Source organism: Orbicella franksi, chromosome 4, assembly GCF_964199315.1.
Source record: "Orbicella franksi chromosome 4, jaOrbFran1.1, whole genome shotgun sequence".
Taxonomy (NCBI): domain Eukaryota; kingdom Metazoa; phylum Cnidaria; class Anthozoa; order Scleractinia; family Merulinidae; genus Orbicella; species Orbicella franksi.
Window position 1 is genome coordinate 3,629,481 of NC_138148.1, and position 19,288 is coordinate 3,648,768.

The 19,288-nt window shown below is 40.6% G+C and overlaps 3 protein-coding genes across 3 annotated transcripts; 2 read left to right on the top strand and 1 right to left on the bottom strand.

The window, feature by feature from the left end:
* The first annotated feature begins 749 nt into the window (after positions 1-749).
* LOC145485967 (stromelysin-1-like) lies at positions 750-4,929 on the top strand. The gene is made up of 5 exons (XM_081464637.1): positions 750-1,203; positions 1,819-2,040; positions 3,038-3,347; positions 3,604-3,812; positions 4,596-4,929. The coding sequence occupies exons 1-5, from the start codon at positions 960-962 to the stop codon at positions 4,748-4,750; spliced, it is 1,140 nt and encodes a 379-aa protein (XP_081320763.1). The 5' UTR covers positions 750-959; the 3' UTR covers positions 4,751-4,929.
* A 2,875-nt stretch (positions 4,930-7,804) lies between these two features.
* LOC145485968 (matrix metalloproteinase-24-like) lies at positions 7,805-14,851 on the top strand. The gene is made up of 6 exons (XM_081464638.1): positions 7,805-8,461; positions 9,660-9,914; positions 10,692-10,935; positions 11,281-11,502; positions 12,111-12,390; positions 13,394-14,851. The coding sequence occupies exons 1-6, from the start codon at positions 8,363-8,365 to the stop codon at positions 13,881-13,883; spliced, it is 1,590 nt and encodes a 529-aa protein (XP_081320764.1). The 5' UTR covers positions 7,805-8,362; the 3' UTR covers positions 13,884-14,851.
* Positions 14,518-19,157, bottom strand: LOC145485969 (matrilysin-like). Its single transcript, XM_081464639.1, has 4 exons — positions 18,476-19,157; positions 17,402-17,686; positions 15,183-15,645; positions 14,518-14,590 (listed from the first exon to the last, which is right to left on the bottom strand). The coding sequence occupies exons 1-4, from the start codon at positions 18,575-18,577 to the stop codon at positions 14,529-14,531; spliced, it is 912 nt and encodes a 303-aa protein (XP_081320765.1). The 5' UTR covers positions 18,578-19,157; the 3' UTR covers positions 14,518-14,528.
* Positions 19,158-19,288: the final 131 nt, after the last annotated feature.

Genomic DNA, 19,288 nt, shown 5'->3' on the forward strand with positions numbered 1-19,288 from the left:
AAGTACATGTACGCCAAGGTGCCCTAACGCCCATGTTTATTTGGGTTTTTCCGGATTAGCTATGTGGTGTTAAGACTGCACCACTAATTCTTATATTTCCCTGAGCTCGAGTGTAAGCATACTTGAAAAACAAGTTGTGTCTTTTCTGGTCCTATGTCTGTCACAAAAAAGTTTTCAGTAACTTTCAACATAAACGAAGAGGGGTATCACCATTGTTACTGTTCAGATGTTGTTAGGGAGCTTAAGTAAACCACGACGACGACAAGACCGAGAACGTCACCAAAAAAAAGGTTTATTGAGCAAAACGATAGCTGTGCACGAGCGTTATAAATCTCTGTATATTTCTTTGCAGTCCTCTGTAAAACAAGAACGTGAAATGGCTAAGTTCTGCATTTGTAACTGAACGCTGTCTGTTGCATATTTAGCCAGAGCCATTGGCGTACTGAACAAATCTAGACAATTGCAAATTTTGCTGGTAAAATATAAATTCAGTTTTGACTAGGCGTCGTCCTCGGCGTGGCGTCGCCGTAATCGTTGCTTAAGCTCCCTAATATTACGAGTGGGTCGTCACTCTGAGGTTTGTGGATTGACGATGTTAATTTTCAAGAGATTATGATCCAGATCATATTTTCTTGCAATATTAAGATAACACGTGGAACTGGTTATGGTTCATTAACCTGCGAGCAAGCTCACCACACGTGCAAACGACGATGAGCGAGTCGGCTAAGGAAGCGATCTGGTGAGAGGAGTCTGGTGAATAGGCGTTCTCTCTTTCAGCATCCTTGGTTCTCAACAGATGCGGGCAAGTTTTAACCAGTGAGCGGGCCCACTTTTGAGTCACACGCGCGAGCGGCGAAGAGCGAGTCGGTTGGCCCAAATATGAGCCTACTCGAAGGCTAATGTTTCATTGCCACAGCAGAAAACAATCTTCTCTCCTTTAGGAATATATCTTCACGATTATGTCCTACACAGCTGATATGCCACAAGGTGTCCAAGAACAGATTCTTAGTGAAAGCTTGGGCCAATGGTTCAGCGCTGTTCCTCAGGCGGCAGGATGCAGACAACGACGCTCGTCTGATCCGGTCAAAAAAGAAGTGAAAAATATATCAGTTAGTTTTGTAAAGGGAGAGCACGGGGATCCGTTGCCATTTGATGGAGCAGGGGGATTAATTGGTCATGTTATATTCCCACGCAGCAACACAAGTAAGTACTGTACACAAATGTGTCAGCGCATACCTCTCTGGAGATAATCTGTGATTGATAATCTCTTATATATATAATTAATATACTTCAGTCCTCGTGCTAAACTCTTTCAAACGGGCATATTTCTGAAAAGTTCATGTTGTTGTGTGTAATATCAACATCAATTAATAATATGTTTTTCCCAATGCAGAGTTTCAACAGAATTCAATCAATTTCAGGTTTTCGTGAAGTGTCAGTATAACGCCAACATCCAAGAAATCAAATTCTCTGTTAAATTCAAATATAACTTTTACAAAAAAACTACTGAGGGTGTTAACGTTTTAACTGATATCGAGGACTGTATACAGTAAGACACATGAGCTTTCACCCCAGTTTTCACCCCAGTCTCAACGATTCGTAACCCGCGATCAGGCGTTCTTTTGTTTTGGCGAACGGGGTGTTTAAAAAAAAAAACGCCTGATAACAGGTTAAACGATTCGGTTCTCTGCACGCCGACTTGGACGTGGGTGTTTAATCATTTCGCGAGCTACATTGATTTTAACTTGCTAATTAAGCACAATAAACAGCTGTAGTCTAGAACAACTTGGAATTTAATCCCTTCTCATTCTGTTTCAGGCAGATGGTTTGCCGAAGTTCATTTTGATGACGATGAAACATTCACCAATGGAACAAGAGGCGGCATCAACTTAGAATGGCTGTCGTTACATGAATTTGCTCACGGTTTCGGTATGAAACATTCCAACGTACGCGAGTCCGTCATGTACCCTTGGTACAAAGGTTATATCAAGGACATCAAGCTTACCAGTCATGACATTCAAAACCTTCAGGCGCTTTATGGTGAGCCAATAGAGCTAAGTACAGTATCAGTGGGTAACCGATGAAGGAGGACAATGTGCCAAAACTAAACTGATATTCTGGTACGAATTTGCCGAATATGGCTCAGCTCACGTCGCGTATACTTAGAATCAGATATTCTTAGGTAACACCCCGCAGTTGTTACAAATCAGCATCGGATGCGGCTCTAACTTCGTTCTCGTAAACTCTGTTGAGTAACATACCAAACACGAGAGACAGTGTTTCATTGCATTTCCAAACGCCGAAAAGAGAGTTGCAAATGTGACGCGCAGCGGAGTATTCTTGACAAACTTCAAGGAATTTGGAAACGTGGCAAAACACTCTCTGGAGTTTAATAAATCTTCTCGACTGATAAAAAAACGGAGTAATGAAATCGTAAAAATCTATGTTGATTAAGAGAGGATATCCAAACACCGTCGCGGTCATGATTTCCTTTGATTAAACATTGAGTTTGAGAAGTTTAGGTAAAGCCCTCAAGAAGTCTGTCTTTTTAATACAGTCAAACCCCTATTAGGCGGCCGGCACGCTCGGGGATACCGGAAATGCGAGGTGGCTGCTTAATAGGGGTTAACCGCTTAATAGAGGTTGGTGTACCTTGAATATTTTTCACCATCGGGTTAATTTCTCAGTGAACATGGAATCACCTCAAGACATATCATGATAAACGTGTGTTTGAATGTTTTTATCTCTCGTCACCCTCTATTTCGGACTCTTATCTGCCATCGCCTTTTCCAAAACAAAGTTTTTAAATTTTGGGTGGCCGTTTGAAAGGGGTATAGACAATAGAAAAACCCTCATCGAGATGACCAAAAGGTAGCCGCGGCCGCTTAATAGAGGTGGCCGGTTAATAGGGGTTTTATTTACAGTGTTGACTGTACTGACAATAATTTCGGCCGCTCAATAAGGGGTGGGCGCTTAATATGTGGCCGCTTATTAGAGGTTCGACTGTACTATCAGTTAAATTTGATTTAAACCACAGAAAAACCAACAACAGACCCTGATACAACAACAAAAGCGACACCAAAAGTCACGACTCCACTCACCAAGAAGCCAGCTACATCTCCTCCGATTTTGGATGTTTGTAAAATGAAGAAGTTCGACTCATTCCTGATGGGTATGGATGGCAGAACGTACGTGTTCAGTGGGGATTATTTCTGGGTGCTCTCTGTTACGCTCACCGTGGAAAGCGGCCCTATAAAGATAACTTCAAAGTGGAAGGAACTCAAAACACCCATAGACAGCGCATATACAAACCGCGACGGAAAGACTGTGTTCTTTAAAGGAAACGAGTAAGTCTAGCTACTGGATTAGACAGAAATACGTGCAGTTTCTTCTTCTAGATGTAGTGATCTTTCTTCATTGCAGGTCATATAAAGATTGTACTTTCACCTAATTTAGATACATTGTAACGTTACTTCATATCATTTTCACTGAGTATAGTATATATATATATATTACTTTAGTTTGAGATAATTTAAGAGAACAGAATTATCTCACTGTATTTTGGCAGTTCTTAATTTATTTGACAAATATTGTATTTCTCAGATATTGGAAGTATAATGGCTACAAACTTGAGAAAGGACCCGGCGACATCAGTCAATACGGCCTACCATCCTCACTGCGTCACCCTGAAGTCGCTTTTGTTTGGGGAGGCAATAAAAAGACGTATTTCTTCAAAGGAAATAACTATTGGCGTTACAACGAGTTCAAGGGAGCTGTTGACGACAATTACCCAAAGCCGATCGCTGTGTGGGGTAAGGAATTACCTAATTTATAAATCTTTCAGTTTCAAGTTTCTTTGGCAACCGTACGGCTATTTTCTCTATTGGTGCTTATTATAATTAAGTAAGAGTGAGGACCAAGTTCAACAAAACTATTAGCTTGGGGTGATGAAATTAAACTTTCTCAGATCTCAACTACTTGTTAAAAAGCGCCTCATTTCTCGGCTGTCAGTTTCACTTGTGACCAAATGTCAGATATCAGTTAAAGCCTGTTCAGACGCTGCTATTGAAACAGAGATTTATCTGCCACGTTCGGTGCCTTTTTTTTTATCTCAAGGTGACAAATTCATATAGGCTCATACAACCCTCGATAAAAGAGCTTGAGTAGCATGTGAAACGTCGATGTTCGCCACTAGCTGAAAAAATTCATCGAGGTCTTTCTCGATCACGAAACACGCCAGTGACCATTAAAACCACCAGTAAAACAAATGCTTCCCATTCTTCCATCAGTTAACATTTCTCGTCGAATCCGGGAGACACACAAGGAGGAATAAAAACGACCAAGGAATTTGTTAGAATCTGCTAAGACCAAGGGGTCATACGTTTACCACAGGTCGGGTCCCAGCGGGACACATTCATCAGTAAGAAATATCGATCGGTAACAAGATTTAAGGTTTCGAAAACTACAACTAATAGGGCAAGCTTTTTTAAAAAAGAGTAGACCGAAAACTGTCAGATGAAGTATAGACTTCTGTTAGTAGATATAGGAGGTCACATAGATATTTGCCTGTTTTGTCTTTCAACTTGGTGTTCTAGGTCTCCCGCATCACATGGATTCTGCCATGACCTGGAGTGGGAACAAGAGAACCTATTTCTTCAAAGATGGCGAATACTGGAGGTTTGATGACGGCTGGTTTGAGCTTGAGAAAGGATATCCACGTAGCATCGCCTCCATTTGGATGAAATGCTAAATGTCCATTCATAGATTCAGTGGATCTTCAATTTCCTGTTTAGAAAATCTACGGAGATTTAGGTTTACACTAGAATTAGTTCCAATAATCGCGAGGCTGATCTCACTTATGACAAAGGTTATCTTTATGTATAGATGATTTGCCTTGAAGTTTTATTAAAAATGTTTAATTTCTTGAAATAAAACTTGTGTCGTTACTCTCTCGTATACCCATAAGACCACCAGAAACCTTTACTAAGCAGGATGTCTTCTGCATTTTCTCCCAAAATAAGAAAATAACTCTCAATCCTCCACGAGCGCTGATTTATAACTTCTGATTTTAGCCAAAAAATTCAAGAACCCAACCATCTCAGGTAGAATATCTTAGATGTAGGGCAAAACAATTAGACGCAGAAAGGGACGTGTCTCGGAAAATACTAGCGTCCTTCGCAGATGCCGTTTGGCTGGGTCGTCACACCATCTAGCTTTCAAGGCAAAAGATGTCAGCGTGGGAGGTTATGAAAATACAAGTAACAGCCTAAGTTGAGGGTGTTAAAGGCGCAGTCTAAATCCCGTTTCATGAGAAATTATAAAGGTATTTTCACGATCCACGGAAAATGAAATAGAAATTACACTTATCCCGAAAAAAAAAGAGAAATTTTTCACTGGAACTTGCAAAATTATTGAGATTTTTTTTGAGTAAATGTCCAAAGAATAACCTCGCTTAGCATCCTCACAATTTGTCCTTTTCTTTAATTTATTCCACAAGAGGCAAAAGGAAAACCACGGTCTACTGAAGACTTATGCGGAAGGATATAACGTTTAGCCGAGGAATTGAACGGATTTCCTTTCGGTTTATTACGTGATCACGTGTCAAAAATAATAACTGAAAAAAAGCATAATCAAAATACTAGTTGACGACGTATTGAAAACTATTTCGAAAAATCATTGCTTACGGTTGCTGAAGAAATCACAATTTCATAAAAAAAAAAAAAATACTAGCCATTCAACATTTCACGGGAAAAAATAGTAAGCCATTCGGTCATAGTTACTTGCATTCGTGTATCACACCTGAACCCCGATACCTTTTACCGCCCTCTAAGTTAACCGTAGGGTTTAGATGCTGCTCGCCTTTCTTGTTAATTAATAGTGTATGTGTGATTAATTGTTCTCCCACGAAAGTTTCACTAACTCGGGAAGGAGTAATAGGAATACTAAATTATTATTCATTGACAAGCATGGTTTATTGTGAAAGCCCGACCAGAGCCTCTTTTGATCTGGCAATCGCTTTTACCGCAAACCAAAAACTTTATCTCCCTGTATAAAACGTCCCTTTTTAGGAGAAAGGCATAACGTTACACTGGGTAAGCTGAAACAATAAGAGGAACTTAAGATGGTAAATTAATATTTGTATAACCGAGTGTTTGCCTGTTTTTGCTGAGCAATTTGAAAGCTATAGGCTCTTGAATCTGACAACCGCTTAACCACAAAACGAAAGACTTCTACCCCCTTGAATAAAAAATCCATGTTTGGAAAAAAAGGTATATCTTTATACCGGGCAAGCGGAAACAATAAGAGGATGAAGTGATTGGTAAATTTATTTGTTTAGCAATGACTATGTTTGTCTGTTTGCTTAGCGATTCGAAAGCTATAGGCTATTCTAATCTGACAAGCGCTTAGCCCCAAACGATTTTTTCCCCTCTGGTATAGAACTTCCCATGTTTGGAGACTGGGGGGAAAGCAATATCTTATACCGGGAGAGCAGAAACAAGAGGTAGAGATTTGTATAAATTTCTCACAATAATGTTTGGCGTATTTTTCTTAACGAGTCCGGTCTTTAAATAAAGTATTTTCATAGTTAGTTTTTGCTTGTACATTTTCTTCAGCAATATTCTGAGCACTTTGTTTTGCTATCTATCCAGGGTATAGCTCTGTAGACGTGCCTTTTTGGGGGGCGGGGAGGCACAAGTTTTAAAAAGCAATGTCAAAATAAGACCTGTCCTACAAGATTAGCTTGATAGAGGACCGGAAAATCACCGGCTGGACAGCGTATTAAAACACAATGACAACCTGCGAACACTATTCCAGTAACTTTCAAGAGCTTGCTTGCAGGCTAGCTGACAATGATAACCGGATCGCGGAAACCACAAAATTTTATCGACTTTTTTGAAGCTTATAGATTTAACAGTTACTTGCAATTGTTGCACAGTATTTACTATACACAGGAAATAGATCAGAACTGCGTAAAACAATGGGAAGCCCATTCTATAAAAAAGTAGCTTTTCTACGGGACTGTCCCTGGCCCACCCCAGATCTCTTGGAAACGTAGGCGGGGGATGCGACGAGGGTGTTTTATCAAAGGGTTGCTCAAGGGCACAAGTTGAAAAGTGACGTGGGCCCCATATCAGGTTACCATTTATGGACCGGCAATTTAGACCAGGGAATATCTAGTAGGTTCCACTCTTTTCCCAGCTTTTGACACGGGAGAGCCTACCAGTATAAATCATAATTACTAACTAGTATTAGTTATAATATTGATTATTAGTTGGGTGATAAAAACTAGATGAGGGTGTCTCGCGTTCGATACATGTAACTTGAGAAATGTTACCCAAGTCATCGTAAACCCGCTTTAATTTTAATGCTAAGAAATCAGCTTATGAGTAAGGCAGTTTCAGCGGATTCAGGGCATACAGTATGTCTACTTGAGACCATCCCAAAAGTTATATAAACAAAGGCTAAACGGACTTGACCTTTGATATTCCAATAATTATGAAAACAAAATTCACGCAATCCAAACAAACACAACACCGTCAATACCAGATCCCGTAGCTCAAATATTGCTGAATATTGTTACGGTCAATCTGTTCCCTTGTCTTGTATCGTACAGTAATAAGTGAGATATCAGCTTGACTTGAAAGAAAGGCCACTATTTAAAGTGGTTGTTTTCCGCGAAACTAAACGCAGCGCGTTAATCACGTAATTAATTTTGAAAAGTCGGAAATCGATCGCACAAGGTTGTCCCGAAATAAAGAGAGACATGCGTCAACCCGAATTGCGAAAGCAGTACACAACATAAATTTACACTGAATGGTTGGGTGAACGACGTCACCGTCTCAAATCGATTCCTAATATGGCATTTTAAACTTCAGACTAATGGCTTTTATCTCTGACCTTATGATAATGAATAACTAATCGTCCGCAAAATAATCATCACAGATCCGTTGCCGTGAAAACCGCAACAACAACAAAAAAAAAACGTTAGGCTCGCTGCTATGTTAAAACGCGATTCTATTGAAATTTCTGAGTAAAATAAAGAACAAACTTTGATACTGGCACGGGGAAATCGACAAATCTGCACCGCGTCGTGGTTTGTTATTAAAAATAAAATAATTGACCTCGCATCGACACCCCTCTGAAACTCACTTCCGCTCGTGCTGCATCTGTTGTCAGAGTCACTGACACACCTTGAGTGACGTAAACATCACGCCGACGATACAACAGGAACTGTTTTAGTTGTTGTGTGTGGGTCGTTTGTTACATATATATACTCCAAGCTCTGTCAAGTCAAAGTCACACTTTGGGTCGTCTTAGAAAGCAGCGAAGTTAAAGTTATCTTAACCTGAATATTTATCCAATGGTTATGCATGTGCAGACGGTCTTGTTGCTTTGCTCCCTTGGTGCGCTGGTGCGTGGAAGAGCAATCGTAAGTCCAAGAAAACAAGCGGAGCTTATGGTAAGTTTAGTCATTGGTGATGCTGTATCTTGGCTGTATTATTTAAAAACTTAGCCACGTGAGTCTCTTGACCATTACGCTGCTATATGTTCATAAACCTAACGCTGGATCGTCTGCTTTTAAAGAATACCTACAGTACTACTGTGATGGTATGAGATAAGCGCGCGGGACATGCGAATAATAATTCATCAAGTTGTTACGCAACATTAATTAACTTTCTTGAAAGTAATTCAATTGTAACCCTGATGGCCATGTTACGATTCTCTCAACCTAGCACCCTTCTTGGAAACGACAATTTTCAATAGAGATATCCTCCCGTCCCTGTACAACTCAAAGAAGAAATTTTATCGCAATTATTCCAATGCGGACAAGCGTGGCGAAAATATGTCGGCTATTTCGCGGCGGACGATTCAAACGCAAAACTTGTTTAGAGATTAAATTATGACTGCTATAAGGGTATCATGTACAGAGAAAAATACCGATAAAATACTGTCGTATTGTAAGCTAAGCAATTGTTTCGCTTTGTAGAGGCGGAAACCACATTTATAGTAACACAAAAGAAATATTGAAGATAGAATACGATTGATTATTTTCCACTTCCCGAGAAAAGCTCTTGTTATGATATCACACCATATCACACATGGGTAATCAGCAGTAGTGAAATTCCTGCTGGTAACATATTTTGATGTAAAGCACATTCAGCTCGGTGTGCATCGCCTTTCAGCTGTTTGTATTAAATTAAGGTTCAATTTCCGCTATACGTAAGATTTATCTGTAGGAGACGTTAGGAACCTTTGCGGGAGCCAACATGGCGCGCGTACGCTACACGGGCTTACTGAACCTTTCTTTCTAAAGTTTGGGGAAAATGTATAAATGTATAACTTAACATCGCGCTTGAGTACTTTCTAGCATAGTTTCATCTTATAGTGGACATCAGTGAACTAATTCAGTTTGTGTAGTGACATAAAAAACAGAATTTACACATTTTTACAGCGATGATTTGTCGTCAATTCGGTTTATTTCCCTTACACTGTACTTCTCACTTACTTTGTATCATCTACACCTTCGCTAGTGTGAACCAAGAAAAATCATTATTGAGATTAGTAGGAAGTTGTTCTTGATCTTTTTTTTATCTGACTGTCTGTGTGTGTCTAAATTAAAAGACTACGTTTTACTTTTTGCCCTGACCATATACCAGGACTACATGACAAGATATGGATACCTTCATCAACCCGATCTCCGAATAGGAGCAATGCTCAGCGGTGACGACGTCACACTTGCCGTGAAAAGCCTGCAGCACGTGCGAGGTTTCAAGGAGACTGGAAGTCTTCAAGATCCTGACACTGTGGCTCTTGTCGACGCTAAGCGATGTGCGGTACCGGATTTTGGGCCAGGGGATAGTGCCAGGAGAAAACGAAGATATGCAGTCCACGGAACTGTGTGGAACAAAACGGTGAGCTGTCGAAGTAAATTAACATCCCGTTCAAGGAGAGTATAAGTATTCTTTAGTCCACGCCTGTCCTTAGCGCTTCATGTGAGTTAGAAAAACTAGAACAAAGCACCGGTATTATAGGCCTCGCGGCTTGCAGACAAAGGCCTCGTCCACTCTAAGGCAAAGCAATTTAAAAAAGGCTTTTTCACTCTGAAAACGCGTCAAATGTTTTCGTTGCACACTACGCCAGAGGAATTTAAAAACGAAACAATCACCGGTCATTTTGGACTTGTGTTTGAGGAAACTTGGTCGGTGAAATCACGTGATGATCGTGACGTCATCGTTTCCGAAAAGCTCCGTTATCAAAACGTTTTTTGTGTACACGAAAACGAAAAGCCGGCGTTTTCGTGACGGATTAGTGTGGACGGAGGCCTAACCGTATGTATAAGCAGTGAAGCTACCTTTTCAAATTTCTCCCGCGTAGTGTAGACGGTGCCTAATTTAAAGGAGTGGTTTTGCAGCTCGTTAACAGAAGAGAGTGATGTTTGTATTAGAACTCCTTTTGTATGTTTCGGCTTTCAGCAAGTACCATTCATTTCTGTTTTTTAACTGAACCAATCAGATCCGAGTAAATAGCTCGTCCTTGTATCTGGAATAAATCCTTCTGTCCGAAAAATAAAACAGATGTTCAATACGAAAAACATGTATTATACTTACGCCAGGCTTCCTCATACACCGTACCCAGTGAACCTTTTTAAAGCTAACTCTCTCTTAATTGCATTTTTTTTTCTTTACCAGGACCTGACATACAAAATCGTCAACTACCCACGAAAGCTTTCAACGAAAGACGTCGACGACACGATCAAGAAATCTCTGGATATGTGGTCAGCGGCGAGTCAAATTAAGTTCGAGCGCGTCATTGACTCCAACACAGAAGCCGATATCTTGATCAAGTTCGTGTCTGGTTACCATGGAGACAGCAGGCCAGCGGACGGCCCTGGGAAAGAGTTGGCTCATGCATTCTTTCCGCTTGATAACAAAGGTGTGTTTCGTTAAGTAAAGTGGGATTAAACAGGGCTTACTTGCCCGCGGGAGCTTGTTTTACCCGCAAGCTGAGGAAATAGTTTGTTTTTGGCTCTTTATCAGACACAATGTCTCTACCAGCCTAGCGACTTTGTAGTGCTCAGCGGGAGACACCTAGCTCGACCCCTGAGAAGGGAAACTCGGGGAGTTAACAAAATCAAAATACAAGTTCTTCCTACTTGATGATCTTCTTCTCTCTATTTTCGTGACCACACATCAATATTTTAATGATAAATAATACTTTGATCATATCGAAGATAAAATCTTCATTATAATAAACCGTATATTTTTTACCTTGATGTAGGCCTTGCCGGCGATTTGCACTTCGATAACGATGAAGATTTTGACATAAATGGCAGCCATGTCAAGGTAGATCTCAATTGGCTTTCTCTCCATGAACTCGGACATAGCTTGGGACTAGACCATTCCTGGAACCCAGACTCCGTGATGTTTCCATTTTATCTTGGATATATCCCCGGGCTAACACTTAATAAAGATGACGTGGATGGCATTCAACAACTCTATGGTAAGATTTCATAAACGCAGACTTCTTTTGAAGAGCATTAAAGAAGCTATGTGGCGATAGTTTTCAATTCAAATATCTATCAATCTGGAAACCACGTCGATCTCGTCGAAATGATAACCGGTCGTTAATTAGGTCCCAAGTCGTTTAGCCCCTAGCCAGTTAGCCCCCAACCAGAACTGAGTCGATTAGTCGACTTCTGGTTGAGAACTAACCGGCCAGGGTCTAATCGCCTTGGAGGCTAAATGACCGGTAACTGTGTAGCCCGCGAGCATGCTCACGTTGGAGCACAAGCGCACGCGCGAAATTGGCGCCTCTTTACCAGACTCCTTCCATTCGGATCGCTTTGCTCTTCGCCGCTCGCGCCTGTGACTCAAAGGTGAGCCTGCTCGCAGGCTAGTAACTGTCGAAAATTAACTCTTTAACTCGTCTTAGTATTTCTTGTGTATTTGAATCTATGATTTAAAACTCAAACTAATTTTAAGACTAGTATACAAGTACATGTAGCAGACTCGCTATAATGGTTTGCCAAACTGTGCTATAATGTAGAACTGACCATTTGTTTAGGCATATGCTTTTTGATGAATATTGGTGTGTCTGTCTTTTCACAGGTAAACCACTCATCGAGCTCGCTACACCAACACCGCACACAAGACCCACACCCGCCCCTGGGGTGCCCGATATATGTCAGCTGCAGAAAGTGGACGCCATGGTGATGACTAAGGACAAGAAAACTTACGCATTTAGTGGCGCTTTCTTCACGGAGATCGGCGACGAAGGGGCTGGGAAAGTGATGAAAATTAAGGACCACTGGAAGGGACTGGAAGATGACATTGACGCTGCAGTAACCAGAGGGTCCGATGGAATGACGTACTTTTTCAAGGGCAGCAAGTAAGTCTATGAACAATCAGTTTGATTATACATGTTTATGTTACTGTGGACCCAACCAAACTAACTAGCACAGTCTTGTTTCGAAACAAAACCTCGGTCGGAAGCTCAGTTACGGTATTACGAGATATTCAGGTCGTGTACAAAACTACCTTTAAATTGTAGGAAACCCGTAAATAGTAGTTTACTAAGATAGAGAAACATCAAAGAGATCATAATAAATCCTAAAGGAACAAGGATGGTAACGGAAGGAAGGGATTGACACGGATTACAAACGACAAACCGTGACGTAGCTCCCTTAACACATACACAAATACCAGTCAGAGCATGATCTCTTCACAACTCTGTACATTGCGTTATTTTATACTTGCCAATCGGCACTTTTCTCCTTGATTGTTAACAGTTTTCTTCAACTTAGTTCAATGGATTTGATCTCAGTTTTGTAACTTTTCGGTGGGGTTTCATGTTAATTTTTTTGTCCCTCAGTTTCCACCTTGTCCTAACTCAAACTTCTCAAAACGATAGCGATGGAAACATTTTAATTTTAATCCTGGCCTCGAATTGATTAGCCTAAATCAACTTCAATCGGGCAGAGATTGGACTAATTTTTTAGTACAACTCTACTAGCTTTCTATGACGAGTGCCTTTTTCTGATTGGCTACGCTACTCACTAACTATTCTGCTATTGAGTAACTTAGCAGTGTGTGGCTGTTAGCAAACTGGTGGCCGCTTCTTTGCGTTTTCGACGTGTCTGTGAAGAACATTTAGATATAGTTTTGAACGACCAGTAAATCTATACTAAAACAATTAGGTCATTCGATCTCGATTCTTATGAGGGATAGTTGACTCGAGCTGCAACCTCGTCAATTAGCTATAGAAATCTCCAGCTCATATAGTGTAATTGTTGAATAGTTCCGTATTTGGGAATTAGGTTGAGCCAACGAGCCATAATTGTCAACAACAGTAATATATTTTTTCGATTCTAACAATTATTTTCTTTCCACAGTTTTTGGATCTTCAGAAACATGCGCAAATTGAAAGGTCCCACCCACATCAGCTATCTGAACCTTCCCGACGACCTCATTGGTATGGACGCGGCCGTGGAGTGGCCTGGGAACGGGCGCACATATTTCTTCAAGGGAGACAGATACTGGCGTTACGGGAGTTGGTATCGCAAAAAAGTTGACCCTGGATACCCTAAGAAAATCAGCGCAGCTTGGTTGAATGTACCTGATGATTTGAACGCTGCTCTGCAATGGAAAAACGGAAAGACGTATTTCTTGAAAGGACAGCAGTATTACGCTCTCAGGCGTCGTGGGAGACCCCGAGTGGCTTCTGGTTACCCCAAGGATATTTCTACGTATTGGATGGGATGCAGTCAGGAGGGACTAAAGAAGGGAAAGATTTCCCCTGGGAAATCGTCCTCTTTAACCAATCTTCCGAGTTGTCTCGTGTTATTTGGAAGCGTGTTGGCATATTTAAGATTTTATATTTAATTCAACTTCCTTTGCCTTTGTTTCTGAAAGTCACACCTGCTTGGTCGAGAAAGGAGAAAGCCGGACATTTTAACTCTTCTTGTGAGAACAAGAAATCCACATGCCACGTGTCAATGTTTTTTGAGAAGAAACATAAGAACTCATAGGACATTCTCATCAGAGAACAAACAGTAAAAGCACACCAATAAATTATGATATCAAATTGTATATAGCTTGTAAGATAGAGAAACAGTTTTACCCGAGCAAATATTATAAATCTTTAATATTAATTCCGCTTTATTTTAACTACGACAAATAACGAGAGCTCTTCTGTAGAAATTATTCTTGGTACTAAGGTCCTTCCGAGTTGGACATATGCCCAGGAAGAGCTTTTAATTCTTCGGGAATAGCAATTAGTGCGAAATTATGGCTGTAAGTTATGTAACTACACAGATAAATTCTGATGTAGCAGTAGAACTGGACAAAGAGATGTATATACCGTATTTCAGTGTGAAAAAGTAAAAGTACCCAAACCCGATTTGTTGTTGTTTTTGTTGACTGGTTATCTGTTTATAAAAGGTCAATGCGCTTAGCTTCACGACTCGTGATTTCAGTGTTCTCCGAGATTCTTTGCAGAGCAGCCTAACCAATTCCTGGAAAGCATTTTTAGGGAACCCCTTTCCTCACTCCTACTTTGCTCCTTGTCGTAGCAGGATCGGCTTTAGCACCTGACAGAGGAACAAAAGAGAGAATGTACATAAGCGCTGTTACGTCTTTTCCATGCACTAATCAACAAACCGCATACAGTTCGATTGACTACTAAAATGGGGGCAACGTATTAGTAGAATAAGTAACAGTGAGGCAGTTCCTATCTGTAACGCGCTGCAAACCAGGCATATCCTCTTTGCTTTACTCCTTTGTCTCTGCAATGTTGTTTATATGACAATTCTGTTCACAAAAGCGTGCAAATTAAAGTTGTAGTCGTTGGTCTGGCCACACATGTTGACAATTGTTATTCTGCTTTGTTATATTATTAGTAAAAAAATCTTAAGAGTAATATTTCCGAAGGGTAATAAACTACAGATTGCTACTAAAGGAGTTAAAATGAAATATCAGTGCTCGCTACACTGAGACAACTTAAAGAGTCTAAATATCTCTTTTTGGTTCCAGGTCTTGGAATTGCCCCAGTTGCATATTCCTAGTGCGCTCGAAGTTGTGAGCTCTGCATACAGCTGGCTAGTGGCTTGACCTCTGTGAGACTGAAAGCAAATCTAGGCGTCGTGTGTCGATCAACATTACAGTGTATTTAATGCAGCTTACCATAAAGCTGTTGTATGCCTTTTATATCGTCACGGCTCAGCCGCAAATTCGGCCTATATCCCGTATAAAACTGATACATGACGGAGTTATGATTATTAGAGTCTTCAAGACCGAGACTGTGCCCCAGTTCATGCACGGCCAGCCAAAGCAAATCCACACCATTCCCGCCATTAATGGAAAAGGTTTCATCGTCGTCAAAATGCACTTCACCGGCGAGTCCCCTGTTGTCTGACGGGTAGAACGAATGCGCTAACTCTCTTCCAGGCCCGTCTGTTGGATGGTCATCACCATGGTAACCAGAGACGAACCTGATGTTTAAGTCAGCTTTGACACCCGGTGTTGTGACTCGAGTGAATGTCAACTGGCTAACGTTGGACCACATCTGCAGCGCTTTCTCTATCGTGTGAGCGATATCTTCTCTGCTTAAGTTCGATGAAAAGCTTTGAATTTTGTAAGTCAAGTTCTGTAATGTAATGAGTCAAGATATGAGTGATCCAGGCATCTTTCCGTTCTCCCTGAGACCAGGAACCAAGTAAAGAAGACGTTTTAAAAACGTATTTTAAAAATTAACTTATTCCAAGCAAACCACAACCTTTATACTTCGTGCTTATTGATAGATACTCTCCGCTATATTTAATGACCCCCTGCTCTTCAGAGATTTTTTTGCTGCCCCCCCCCCCACTTGTACCCCTAAATCTTTGGGATGACCCCCCCCCCCCCCCCCCCAATGAGAACATTAAAAAGTAAAATTGTTGCAGGCTGAAAAGAGTGCATAAATCAGAGCTGGCATTGTCTTGACTGTTTGATGAAAGCGTGTTGCATGGTCGTTAGTGAAGGTTTAAACATATTGACAGGGTTCAAAGTAGGGAAGTCCGGGTCATGCTCCCTCAGGAAAAATTTAATGTTCAGAACTTCAGGAACGTTATTTAGGCACTCTGGCAGATCTTTTGCACTATTATAGATGTTGTCATCACAACACTCATATTCAAGTAGAAATAAACAAAGCCTAAAAAAAGCTGACATTGCTTCTTTTTAATTGATTACAGCTGGAGGTTCAGCTATATTTATCAACCAAATTCTTCAGCTAGGGGTTAAGTTCCTGCTGCAGGCAGGATACCTAGCATAGTTGGGGTCCGGCCATGTTGCGCGCGTTTGGCCACCCTGTTGCGACGTGTTGCGACATGTTGGGTGTTGTTGGCTCAAATTTGAAAATGGTCAAATTTTTAATGCAACATAAAGGCTTTTGTTCTTGGGCCATCGTAGTTTAACGAGGAATAAAACACAAATAGTGGTGATAAACATATTAAACTTACGCATTTTAATAACTTGACGTTTCGTATGCTACGCAACATACATTTTCATTTGTGGATGTTGCATGATGTTGTACTCGTTTAGCCGGGTTCGCGCGACAATGTTGCGCCCGAGCATGCGCACTAGTTCGATTTTCAATACCCAAAATGTCGCAACACGTCGCAACAGGGTGGCTAAACGCACGCAACATGTCGCGCCCAACAATGTTGCGATATGTTGTGCTGAAATGTTGCGATCGTACGCGTTTGATCAGAGCTTGCAAATGTTGGGCCAACAATGCTGGGATATGTTGTGTTGATATGTTGCAATCGTTTGGCCGGGGCTTTACGCTTCTCTCGTGCTCTCCAAACTTCCCGCGTGCATCCATTTAACAAAAGTCGATATACGCACGCTAAGCATGGACCAATTCTTTATGATTTGTCTAAATTCTTCAGCTTTTTCTTTACTCTATACTTTGGAAAGCTTCACAAGCAAAATCTAAATGAATACTTTTAGATTGTAAATGGAATTTACGGCTTAAAAGTCGAAATATTCAAGTAACTCGCCGGCAAACAGAAAACTTCATTTTATGCCAGTAGATTCCAGTATCCATGGCAATTCTTCGCACGTACTGGAATGCGGTATATTTTAATCAAAAGTACTGTCACGCATTATACTGACGTTAGGCCGATAAAATATATAATGCGGTGTTGCCGTCTCAAAATCGCATTTAGTTTATAAGAAATAACCCATAATTTTCTTTTTGAAGTTTTATCTTGGAACTGATTGTCAGGGTGTATCAGATAATATACATCGGCAGAAATAAATCCTAAAATATTTTCTTCAAATATTTAAAGTAATTTATTACTTGGAGACAATTTTAGATATACCGATTATTCAAGAATTATATCTTAAGTAACATTACGTACCTTTGAATGCCAAAACGAGCCTTGCAGTCTGTATCTTTTAGTTATTTTCCCGGTGTGAAAATCTTTCATCCCACATCGCCTTCGGTTTATTATCTTAACAGAGTCTTCATCTGTTATTTTTCTTGTTACGGGAAGACCAATAACGCGTTGTGGTTTTCGAATTACTTGCTCGATTTCTCTGTCACCTTCCATCGAAGACTGAGCTAGCTCTTGATCCCATGAGGCTCGCCAATGAGGGAGGACCTTCGTAGCCGGTTTTAAGTAGCCATAACGTCTCAGATATTTCTGTGTGAAGAGCAAAAGTTGTCTTGACAAACGAAAAGGATGAATCTTATTGCGGAATATGTATATCTTATCAGATGTTTTGGTGTGTAGCAGTCGCTGAATATTTTTACGAGTTGTGCCGTATTTTGCCGAGCCCGTAGGGCGAGTCAAAATACAAACACCGAGTAAAAATATAAAGCGATACTACATACCAAAACATCTAATAAGAGATTTATTATCCGACTGCTGTAGTCTATAAATTTATCAGTGAAAGAGGGACAGTGTGACAGTGTTGCGTGTGCGCGCCGACCTGTCCGGCAAACAGGTTTTCTACAAATAACTGTACAATATCGCTGTACATATGTCCTGTTATTTGGACGGTATTCGCTGCAGTTGGATAATAAAGTCAGATTCTGAACTAGTCGAAGAAATTCAATGTGAACGGTGACAAATTGCACAAACTGTCTAACTTAAACATCATTTCGAGTGAATGAAAAATGATTCCCATACGGATTATTTTTTACTGCACGCTTGATTATTCCATTAAGCTCTGCATGAAAAGTCAAGAATCATACTGCATGGGATTGATGAACAAGCAAATTAATGAAATTCCCTGTGGAAAAGAATTATTATTTGAATATTGCATTTATAATCGATCTGTTTGATGTTTTAAAATAACCGTAAGCTTGATTCTTGAAAAACAGCCTTTCAAACTAAATGTCCATTTACTAACACATGATCATGATTGTAAATGGCTCACAGTCCTTGCAGTAACTGAGAACACAACTCCTTCGCTGAAATACAGCCTACCTTCAACCTGGCGTTGTTCACGGACTTTCCCATGATGATTTCGACATCCGTTGAAAGAATAGTTGCAAAAATGAGACAGATTTTCTGAGGGAAGCTTAACATCCTTGTCGGTGATTGACGAAGTTCAAACTCTGCTGGTTCTTTTTGGACAACTTTATCCGCGGGTTTTACACGCACAACTATACCGCTCACGCTATACTACTCAACTCATCTCTCACGCACGTGGCTCCTTAGCAACCAACTCACCTGTATTCGGTATTCGAAAAGAAGAGCACGGGGGGTAATGAAAGAGAAAAAATGCTTCAACAGGAATACGTTAAAGCAAAATGGTATTTGTGATAATCGGTATTAATATGAATCAATATTTTGCCGACACGGAAGGCCGGTCCTCACTTGCGACCCAAGCATAAGCATAAACATAATCATAAGAAGCTTATGCGCTAGTGAGGACAGCCGCGACACATGCATAAGCATAATCTTTCTTCTTAATTTAATGCTTATGCTTATGCTTATGTTCAGTGAGGACATCGTTGACATAAGCATAAAGTGCTCGCTGATTGGCTGATAGTCTTACGCTTATGCTTATGTTTATGTTTATGCCAACATGTCCTCACTGGACATCATAGCGACATAAGCGTAAACTTAAGCATAAGCATAAGAATAAGCATAAGAAGAACGCAAGGTTTTGATATTCTTATGCTTATGCTTACGCTTATGTCGTGGCCGTCCTCACTAGCGCAGAAGCTTCTTTTATGCTTATGCTACAGAGAACTAGGTGCTAGCGTAGTACGCAAAGGTTCCTGATAAGTACGT